Source organism: Daucus carota, chromosome 2, assembly GCF_001625215.2.
Source record: "Daucus carota subsp. sativus chromosome 2, DH1 v3.0, whole genome shotgun sequence".
NCBI classification, from domain to species: domain Eukaryota; kingdom Viridiplantae; phylum Streptophyta; class Magnoliopsida; order Apiales; family Apiaceae; genus Daucus; species Daucus carota.
The window spans coordinates 34401429-34413227 of record NC_030382.2 but is presented as its reverse complement, the minus strand read 5'-3'; the positions used below and the strand labels follow the sequence as shown (position 1 = coordinate 34413227).

At 34.5% G+C, this 11799-nt stretch overlaps 1 protein-coding gene across 1 annotated transcript; it reads right to left on the bottom strand.

The window, feature by feature from the left end:
* Positions 1-861: 861 nt before the first annotated feature.
* On the bottom strand, positions 862-10874 carry LOC108209614 (zinc finger CCCH domain-containing protein 32). Its single transcript, XM_017380612.2, has 7 exons — positions 10486-10874; positions 10233-10375; positions 5323-5388; positions 5079-5198; positions 4678-4962; positions 4278-4595; positions 862-1422 (listed from the first exon to the last, which is right to left on the bottom strand). The coding sequence occupies exons 1-7, from the start codon at positions 10562-10564 to the stop codon at positions 1192-1194; spliced, it is 1242 nt and encodes a 413-aa protein (XP_017236101.1). The 5' UTR covers positions 10565-10874; the 3' UTR covers positions 862-1191.
* Positions 10875-11799: the final 925 nt, after the last annotated feature.

Here is an 11799-nt window from a genome sequence, read left to right as displayed (position 1 = left end):
TACTGCGACTTTTAGCTTGATGGAAAGCACTCGAATTTGAGTTTGAGTTTGTTTGGATTTTTAATTTTAAACTCGAAACTTAGTTTTTTATTTGCTTCAAAAAAAACCCTTTAAATGTTCGAGCCCGTCTTAAAATCTTAAAACAATTCAACCATATGTTGACCAAAAATTAGAATATGAAGTTGAACATCTGTGCAAGTAAAAGTTATAGAAGTTTCAATAAACTTGTGAATTTCATTATTGAAGTAATTTATAACAATAAAATTTTTAAATAATTTTATCTCAGTTTGATTATTAATAACATAATCAATTATTTGTTTAGTCCGATAATTTACAAAATAATATATTAATCAGTGATTAGTCATGTTCAGCTGCAGTTACAGTTAGATGCTCGACAGCGTTGTTATAAACTATGTAATACAAACTTTGGTATTTATTATTCGTAACATATGGTAGTAATCCGCGTCATTTATATGCCCAGTATAAACGACGTATAAATAATCAACATCTTTCATTCGTTTGTTTGTTGCAACATGACAACCAATGCTCCCAATTGTCACCTTCTGCAATTTTTGTACATGATCAGCCTTCTCTTAGTATAATACTGATATCATATATTTATAATGTCTTTTATTTAATATTATTTTAATATAAACTTCTCTTATTATAATACTGAATGTCTGAATTCAAGTCAATTTGCACTTCAAACTAAAAATGGCCATTGTGTCATTGATCTCCCTCGGTTCTTTTTTCATCAAATAACCATACTCAAATATTTTATTATATTCGTTCCGTTCCATTCCATTGCTTTCGGTATTAAGAGAGGACACATTTGATCTTCCCATGCCAAGCTTGTTAAAATGCCCCAGAAAGATTCACCTGATTTATCTATATACCATGAGCAATGTACCAAGTAGGTCATTAAAGTTTGAAAACATAAAACTTCACACAACAAACTACATTAGTTTCCAGATCTAGAACTAAAAAACCAAAAATAGGTTCACAACCGAACATTGACCATTATTGAGCAGCGCTTTTTTACAGTTTCAGATTGACGGTGAGCTTGTCTTTGTTTTCTTCTGCAACACTAATTGTTCCCAAGGGAAAATTCTGTCAAGAAAGCTGTGCTAGATCATCAAGAAGAAGCTTGCATAGTCCTTAGCAGTGTTCCAATTTCCACGTAGCAGTAGCCTAAGTCAAATGAGGATCCAGGTTAGACCCTGATACAAATTCAGGCTGTAGCTCTGGAAATGGAATAGTTGTAGTTAGGGTAGATTGAAGCATGTATGGAGCAACTGCCATGTCATTGAGAGATGAAGTGGAGGTGTTGTATCTTATAGCTCCCACCGGATGATCAAATTTGCAAGTATGCCCAAATTTGCAGTATTTATTCTGCATATAGAAACTGCAAGGTTGCACGCCCTGTTCAACAAAAGAAGATTAGATGAAATGTGCACCCCAAAAAAGCATAATCTGTGTATAGTGGCAAAGTGGTAAGGGGACAGAACTCCAACATCCCTTCTAGTGGACATCAATACAAATACAGAATAAGAAACAAACCCGTCATATTAATATAAGGATGGCACGGGAAAATCAAGATTAATAGAGGACGTAAGTTGGCAAATAAATTTTTGTGGGTGGATGCATTTAGATAATTTTACATAACTATACTAATATGCTAGTCAGCAAACCGCTAAAATATTAAATTTATACATTTTTAAACACTGGAAAATGGAATATATTGTCATTAGTAATATACAAGGATAAAAAAATGGCAAACACGAATGAAATCAACTGCCTAAATATGAAACTTTCTACGCCAAAATCGATGATAGCAATTAAACTGTTCCCAGTGTTATCTATTTAATGAGCAGAACAAGGGCTACATTTGGCCGGACTATATGGATTATGGAGTCATACTTAACAGAAAGAGAGTGGTATACATTCCCTCCATGGCAGGTTGGCAACTGTTACTGTGACAGAAAAACTGAAGAATAAGATCTCCTGGAAAAATAGATTAATTGGTGCAAGGAAAAAAGTTATCATCTTCGCAACATATCGTTTGGTACCATCAGTCGTACAATCATGAAAAAACCTATAATACTTTGAAGTTTGTTTTACCTTTACTCCTGCTTGCTCTATCGAATAGTTTTTTAAATCTGATATTGCATTTCATATAGATATGTAACAGTCAATTCTAATTATTATTAAGTCATTACGGATTAGCAGAAGAAGTTTCAGAAGATTATTACAAAAGCACCTAATACAAGCATGTAAAGATTTCTCAGAAGCGGAGAAGGATAAAGCACAAAGGTGAGTGATGGTATTCAGCCTAGAAGAAAAAGGTGAGTGATGGAACCATATTGACTACCTTAATCCCTTTCTGCAGAAAACTTTATAACCAGCATCCAGTAGTATACACAATGCAGGATAGATTGTCGAAGATGGATATAAGAGAGAAAAACAATAATAATGATAAATTTTGGTGGAGTAATCGCTAGAAAATCCACTACCCCAAGGATTTCCCAACCAAAGGGCTCAAAACGATATTAATAACACAATCACCATATATTGACCAAGTCTAATTTGAAATGTGGGGATCCCAACATAATATATATGGGGCCCCACATACTTAATGCACCAAGGCCTACAAACAATCGGGCTTAATACAGATAACCTCATTTAATAAACCATTAAGCAGAATGCAATTAAGTAGAATGGGAAGGGTTTTGGGGCCGGTGATGGACCCCGAGGTGGGCCCAGTGGGGCCTAGTAAGGTCGGGGTGGGGCCTTGTGGGACCGTGACGGGCCCAAGTTTTGGCCCTTAGGACTGTCCGGAGCCTGTCCAAGGCCTGTCCGGAGCCTTGGCAAGGCTCTAGTGGGCCTGGGATGGATTGCATGGGGGCGGTGGTGGGCCGGTGATGTCATATGGGAGGTGGGTGATAACATATAGAGGGTGGGTGATGTCGTTAAGGGGTGGTTTCTCTTGGTTTTTTCTTTAGTTTGTATATTATATATATATTCAAAATTATTCTCCGTGATCACTTTCGTGCCCCATTATATATATACTCTTTCAATAATCAAAGCAAGGACCACTAAAGAAATTCTAGAACATCATTTCTCAAACAAGTTTTTCATAGATATATAGAGATATAAAAGTAACAAGCGAAACTAAATAATATAAGAGGAAAACTAGGGTTATTTTCTTCTGGATTTAAAGCCTCATGAAAAACTATTACATCATTTAGCTAGGAAGATGATATGAATTATCATACAGGACTTGCATGAATATATCATCTCAGGTAGAGTGCATCTAATTTATCAGTAACGATCACGCATACATTGTACTGTCTTATCATTCCTTCTTCATTTTGTTTGACTAGCTAAGAATTAAGATGAGTAAATATTTTCCAAACCCCGCAAGATCGATAATCAGACACTAGAGAGTTTCGCTTTTTCAATCATGTTGATGTGGTTCTTTCCAGTGACACCCTTAAGTAGGCAATAGGCATCTTATTGCTCCCAACACTAATATTACTGTCAAGTTTATTTAAATCACTAACTTGACTTTTCCCAATGTTCTCTAATCAGTTAAAAGTATAATGTTGCAGGTTGAAACAAATTGGAAATAACATACTAAATTATAGGCATCAATTCAACTATATCTTAAACTCATCTTTCTAAAGTTAATCAAGAATCACTAAAATGCTAGCAAACTACATATTTCCCTCGGATACCTTAAAGCATCGATTAAGATTTTCTGTTTCAAATTTGAAAGGAATTTTTCATCAGCAGACAGACCTCCCCTGCACTGACACTTCTTATTTTGATAAAGAAGCAGACTACCATGTAAAAAGATAACTATATAACAAGCTTTCTCATAAACACCACTCACATATCTAACAAGACCATGGAGCCCATCTTTTCGGGAACTTTTAATTTCCGTTCTTAAACTACAAATAGGGTAAATTGATTATTTCTACTTGTTTCAATCAATTAGGAGCCAGTGACCACTAAAGAACCTAGAGTCCATAGTTGAGATTGATTGGTTATAAGTTTACAAGTCACTCTTCCAAATAAATGTATCTAAGAGTTGTGTTTAGGAATCTAAATGCAAACTGCCTCTAGAGGAAACGCTTGGCAGAAAGAACTTCAGAAGTTCAGGCACATCTCAATTGACTTGACAGTAAATTTTGGCTTCACCAAAGTGAGATACCATAATCTACTAGAAACATATAATTAGTAAAATAGAACAGCCTCAAGTAAATTATCCATACCGGACGCAAAGGTAGTCCTATGTGGCTGAGAACGCAACTTGTCTTTAAATTAGCCCAGTCTGGTGGATGGTGATACTTGCAAGATGATCCAAACTTACAGTCCCCATTTTTCATATAGTATTTACATTCGGGTTGGCCAGGGCGCTCCGGAAATTGGTGCTCCATCCGGCTGTTACTCGACTGGCCAGCAGAAGAAGGTAAAGGGGCATAAGGACCTGCAAATGCAGGAGCGGAAGAAGATAGTGGTGTCACACCGTACAAAGAAGCTGCTCCAACTGAAGGTTGAGCACCAGGAGACATTACAGGGCTTACAGGTCCCTACAACATGTAGTTTAGCTCACTATAAGAATAATAGTCATAAAGGTGCCATATTCCTATGGGAATTACCAAACCAACCTACCGAATACGGACTCCAGTTTGGAATAGGCATCACACCTTGGGGAAGCAGCAAGGGACCATAAGCACCTGATACATATGACCCTGGCAATAATGGGGGTCTTGGAACCCTGTAGCTGGTTGTTGCTCCTCCATACTGGTCAGGCGGGGGTGAAGACTGCACAGTTGGATAATATGGACGTACAGATGCCGGCACTGATATACCAGGCAGCTGAGGATGATCAAATTTGCAAGTTAAACCAAATTTGCACTGCCCCGTTTTCAAATAATAGGAGCATTCTTTCTCACCCTGTTTAAGAGCAAATACCAAGCTTAATCAGGATCATTACACAGGCACATAGTATTTCATGTATAAACATGCATTTCACAAAGTGAAAAAACTAATTTAGGCAAAAAGATATTTACCGGTCGGAACGGGTATCCATATATATTTACTGGTACATTGCTTAATGAACCACCTCCATTTCGGGGGTGATGAAATTTACAGGTAGTACCAAATTTACAAGTCCCAGTTCTTAAATAATACTGCAGAATAAGAACATAGAGCATTATGTGAATAGTGAAATCCTAAACTTGGGAAAAAATAGACGGGGACTTGAATTTTGTCAAGAACGATCATTTAAACCACTTAATTTTAGGAGCAACTAACCTGGCATTCAGGTTCCCCTATTCTCTCTGGAAATTCACCTCCTGCAGTCCTTACAACTCCACCAACCTGTAATGAATATGGATGTATTATTTAAAAAGCAAAAGTAAAGGTATGACCTCACAGAAAGGGCCTGTGTCAGTATAAGAGACGAAACGAGGGGAGTATGCACATCCAAAGAACTACAGTATATGTTTCTAACTGCAGTTGCAAGTACTAAAATTTACTAAACAGCTATGTTTCCCTTTTTAAATATTTACAGGGCAATGAGGAGGTTTGATACATTATAATGATACCCCCCCCCCCTAAAGATATAGTTTCTTACAGAATTCTAAGAAAATTCGACTACTATAACTTTTTCAGACTTATACCTAAATTTATGTGTTGGTCCAATGTGTATGTAAAGATGAGTCAACAATGCACATGTGAAGAAGAGTCAACATTGGATATACATATAAAAGGATAGTATTACACACCTTGGACAAGTAATGTGGGACAGATGAATTCCAAAAGAGACTAAAATTTCGGGGCAGAGGGAGCATTATATTATTACTTGCTGGCAGTGAATTTTGTTGTGTTCATAAGGAACAATCTGAGTTCAGGGGCAATTGTGTATATTTAGGAAGATATAATAAAAAGAGATATAGAGCTAATTATGACTCAAGCAAGACAACTACAAGAATCGAACAAAATACTCAGCGTTTAGAATATATTTATTATTGTTTGCTATCAAGATAAAATAAGGGATGATAAGTTTGTTCTTTCCACACGTTAAATTTTTCAGCTGAAACCGGATTCAACCTGGCACAGGATCAAGTCTTTAGTCACTTTTTTTTCTTAACTAAGTAATACGTTACTTCTATCTTTTATATGATATGTCATATCTTGTGTTCAATTTGTGGAACAAGTAAGATATAAAAAGATTATTATAAATTTTGGATTTGGCTTCGTATATAAATCAAATAATAAACTTAAAACAAAGGACTCAAATATGATCCGGTCCCTCAGCTGATCCATGACCTAAAAACAAGCATAAATGACGAAAAGACGTGACAAACTGCATACACAAATCCATGGAAACTGAACACATCAAATATTTGAATTTGGAGGTCTGCAACCAAGTTTTTTCAGATTTTACACCTATTCTCTGCAAAATTAATGCTGCAGATAACCAATGTAGCATCAGCTACATATGCATTTCCCTCTGAGAGAAAATCTCACCAAACACTTTCTAATTTTTAAAGTGATACTGGAGCTGATTATTGAACTGCAATGAAGCATTAAATAGAATACACAGAAAATAATTTAATTCCACAACAGAAAAATAACAAAACTACTCCCCGAAATCCCAACTTGCTGAGTAATCATCAAAAGGGTGATTGCACCCACATTTGTTACCATATCGAGACAACATCAATATGATGAGTATTTAGCTCCTATTGTTTTCATATGATAATGTCAAGGATGTGTTTTATTGTGATTGATTCGAGGAATAAGGATGTAACCAAATGATCGCTATAGGTTTAGGGTTCTTATAAATATAAATCAACTTGCAAGATCAATGTAAAGGGCTTAAGTACAATGTGGTCTCTCAGTTAAGTAAACAGCCTAATCATAGGTATAAACGACAAATAAACATGAGAAACAACTATATACACAAGCCCATTTAAACCACAATTTTACCATCTGTTTTATGCATGAAATAAAAGCTATGGATAAGTGATATAGTATCACCTACATATACTTGTTCATCGAGACAAAATCCCACCTATCACTTTTTGACCTTAAACTTAACGCTAAAACTAAACACAAAACTGCAAATTAGACAATAATAAAGCAATGAACAACGAAGTGTTAACCCAGCTCCACGTACCAAACTATAATCAACTCACACAATGTGAGTACATGCATGGATTGGAATACACATGCATGCACACACGCACATCCATATAATATATAAAATAGCAGCTCACCTAATGACAGTCATGAATGACAAGATAAACATGAAAAACTGGGTACACAAACCCAACTTGGCTCGGGGGGATATAGCTGAGTTGGTAGAGCTCCGCTCTTGCAATTGGGTCATTGAAACCAAACATTTTAAACCTATTTATGCACGACATAAATGCTATTGCTAAACGATATAGTATCAGCCACATATGCTTTCCCTCTACACAAAATCCGTCCGAAAACTTTCTGACTTTAGGTTTAACAGTAAAACTGAACACAAAACTGCCAAAATAGACAGGAATAAAGGTATGAAGTACTAACTCAACCAAGGAGCTGATTAAAACCAAGTCCCGCCTATAACTTATAGACGTGGATTATCTAGATAAAGATTTAGGGGGTGGTATTGTATCATGATTTTTAATGACTTTTATTGACTTTTAAAATCTAGGTGTATTCAATTAAGATTTTTGAATACTCTTTAAAAGTAAAGAGGTATTGTATTAGGATTTTTAAAAAGTCTTTCAAAGTTTGAGGTATTGAATTACAACTTTTAAAGAGTTATTAAAAGTCAGTTGTTATTCAATATATCAATGACTTGGGTGGAAAAATATAATTGATAGACTTTTAATGACTTTCTTTGGAAAATTGTATAGAAAATTGTCAGGCCATTATTGTCAAGATTTGACATGACTTTATCTTCCCCCAATTAATCGGTCGCTGGCTGTTAATGAAAAATTTCTTGTTCTAATCTTTGGTTCCATGTGCAAATAAAACAGGAAGCTAGCTTCTTAAGGTACTCACTACTCAGACTATTATTTTTTGAATCAACTAGAGATATGTTAGAATTCAGAAATCACAGTTCAAAATACCAATTGCGTATACAGACCAGCTGATGTTCAGCAGAATGCATTTTAAATCAAAAACTATGCATATAGCAAATACCGGCATGATATACAGGCATGATTTCAGTTATGAATTTTATATCGTAGCTAATCAAACCAACAGATTTTCAAATGCTTAATCAACAATGTCTGATTCACACCCTTTTTAACAGGCATGTTGATACAGCATAACTAGCGTTACATATCCCAGAAACTAGCTGAAGTAATTTTTATTTTTGCCTATAAATTGCAGAAGTTCAGTGCTAGAATATAGTAACTCAAAATAGTTTGTAGTATATCCTACCACATCACCTATCACACTATAAACCTCCTAACAGCTAGTTTCTGGGATATGTAACGCTAGTTAATAAAAAGACAGAAGCACCTACTTAATGCCTTTCTGAGTTCCAAACTTAAGACATCACCTAACAGCCACGCTTTTATAAAATCTTAGTGCACCATATCAGTAGCTTGTACTATAGTATATATAATACAACAATAATACCCTTTAATCGATTTTGTAGTCGTCACATTTGAGAAGATACACCCAACTTGGGTTATAGCAGAAGATCGAGAGGGTATAGCAAAAGGTCCCGAGAGTTTCAAAGAGGCTATTTATAATTTTAATAAAAGTCTATTAAAGTATTTGAAAGTCATGAATTTGTAAAAAAAAGTCTGTTAAAGTTTTTAAAAGTCATTGTCTTAGGAGTCATGAATTTTTTTTGAAATCTTAAGAAGTCAACAAGAGTCATTAAAAATCCATAAAATCCACTAAAGTCATCCTCCCAATATTTGTCATTAAAAATCATGATACAATACCAGCCCCTTACCCTCAAGCTATATAGAAAACCGCAAATTCAACAATGAAACAGTAAAAAGTATATAGTGAACCCAACATAGCAAATTAAATTTAACAGCACAAACATAACAACATTAAATCCCCTCAACTGCATTCCAAACGCAATTATAGACTTACCAAATTACAATCATATAGAAAAGGTAAGATCAATCAAGGGATCTACTATCTAATATTAGGCAATAACGACAAAAATTAAGCATGAAAATTAGTAGCACAAGTCTATAGGAATTGCACATTATACACCTACTTTACGCACGAAATGCTATAGATAACAAATATAACATCAACTAAACATAAGACAATCCACTAAACAGCATTTGGCCTCAAACTTTACACTTAAACTAAACATAAAACCACAAATTCAGCGAAAACAGCAAAAAGTAAAAACTGAACCACAAATAGCAAATTAAAACCTACAGCGCAGACATAACATTACATCCCCAAATTACATTCTAAAACGCATTTATGTTTAAATACAAAGGCAAAATTAAATAGAAAGGCCTTGAATATAATGTGGTCCTTCAGTTGGATATACTATCTTATATAAGGCACCAACGACAAACATTAAAAATGAAAAACTGGTTGCATAAGTTTATGGAAATTGCACTTATTTTGTGCAAGGAATAAATGCTAGAGATAACCATATGGCATCGGCTAGATATACGACAAAATCCACCGCACAATGTTTGACCTTAAACTTTACACTAAAGCTAAACATGAAACCGCAAATTTAGTAGAAAAAAGTATAAAATGAACAGACATGGCCAAAAAAAAAAAACAGCACAAAGATATGAACATTACATCCTCTAAATTACATTCAAAACGCAACCATAGACTTAGGGAATTACGAACAAATACAAAGGCAAAATCAAATACGGCCTTGAGTATGATGTGGTCCCTCAGTTGGATCTACTATCTAATATTAGGCATTAACGACAAAAAGTAAACATGAAAAACTGGTTGGAAAGTCTATGGAAATTGCACATGATACACCGATTTTACGCACAGAATAAATGCACAGATAACCATATAGCATAACGACAAAATACACCGAACCGACTTTGGGATTAAATTTTACACAAAAGGTAAACATAAAACCGCAAATTTAGCAACAAAAAGGTAAAAATTATTAACTGGAACAAACGAAGCAAATATATACCAACAACACAAAATTAACAACATTACATCCCCTCAATTGAATTCCAAACACACCACTAGCTTACCGAATTACGATCACGGGGATGATTGTACCGACATTTGTTACCATATCCACAGGAACCAGTTCGCATATAGTAAGCACAATTAGGCACACCTCCTCTCTCCGGATACAACTCCCCGCCCAACAACCCTAACCGCATCATAGATTCTGCATTCACAAAACACTCACTAATCACCACTAATTTCCAAACCCTAAACACACACACACACACAAAATAAACAAAGCACAAATTCAAACACAAACCGAAACAAACGAACCTTCAAGACCCGTTTCCTGACCCGGTGCAGCCCATTGATCCGTCTGTGACCCGTTTCCACTATGTCCGTACAACTCCATACAAATATCTAGCTTCTTAAAAGCTCTCTCTCTCTCACACACAGTCACACACTACCTTTACACTATATATACAAGTACACACAGTCACACAGTGATTTGAAACGATCGGAGATGAAGAACTTGATGTATATACAGTGAAAGAGAGAATAGAATTATTGGAATATTAAGTGTATATATACTCGTGTGTATACATCAAAGGTTTTTGTTTCTCTCTCCAGAGAGACTACGAGAGAGAGAGAGAGAGAGAGTGGTTTGGTCTGTTTTAATGTGAACTGCGAGCACTTTTGTTCTTTTTAGTCCAAGTTTGTTTGTGTACCCGCCAAACATTACAGTATTAATTAATGTATTTGGGGAACTAAATGAAGTAACCGACACTCTTTTCCACTTTATTACGGTGTTGCCCCTGCCAACTGCCCAAAGTGTTTATGTAGGCTTGGGGCTCTGACACTATCACTTTTCTGTTTAAGGAATCAGGGTTGAAAATATTAATCGTATTAATATATCGAAAGCGACATTTTCTGAACTACTTCTCCCGGTGTCCAGTTTTTTCATGCATGTATTTTAAAAGTATACTAGCTTATAGCCCGTGCAAGGCACGGGAGCTTTTTAATTATTTATAAACTTTTTAAATATATTTTAAATGGTGTGAAAAAATTTAATTTATAAATAATAAATTAAAATTTTCAATAAAATAAAATTCAAAATTATGATTTGTTTGTAAGTTAGAACTTTGGTAAATACATCATCACAGCCATTAATGGTTTCAAATAAATTATTTTAATCAAGCAATTCCTTTTCTCGTATGTATCATGCCAAAGTATTAAATTCTATCTATCAAATTTTAATATATTTTGAGTGGAATACATTATGCCAACTCCTATTAGATTATATTAATAAATGTGTTTTATATTAAAATTATTATAATGTGATTTAAATATTTTTCAAAAAATTTATATGGTTCTAAATTAAAATTGATAAACATAATTTGTTTTGAATTAAGAAAAGGAATCATAAATATGCAATAAGAAGGTAGAATCTATTTTGGATTAAGAAAAAGTTTTTGTATTTGTTTCTCACATAAATCCGGCTTATTAATTTTAAAATATATTATAAAAAAATTGTGACGGTGAGATTTATATGATTCTACGAATAAAACTGGTAGGAAATATTTATTTAGGATTAAAAAAAATCATATACATGTGAAAGACAGAATTTGTTTTGGATTCAGAAAAGGA

What these genes read in the sequence shown, in the direction of transcription:
- LOC108209614 (XM_017380612.2), bottom strand. Translation starts at nt 10,564, where the DNA reads ATGGAGTTGTACGGACATAGTGGAAACGGGTCACAGACGGATCAATGG. An exon ending in TCAGGAAACGGGTCTTGAAG is followed by an intron (nt 10,376 to 10,485) that starts GTTCGTTTGTTT and finishes TTGTGAATGCAG; the next exon opens with AATCTATGATGCGGTTAGGG. An exon ending in CAAACTGGAGTCCGTATTCG is followed by an intron (nt 4,596 to 4,677) that starts GTAGGTTGGTTT and finishes TACATGTTGTAG; the next exon opens with GGACCTGTAAGCCCTGTAAT.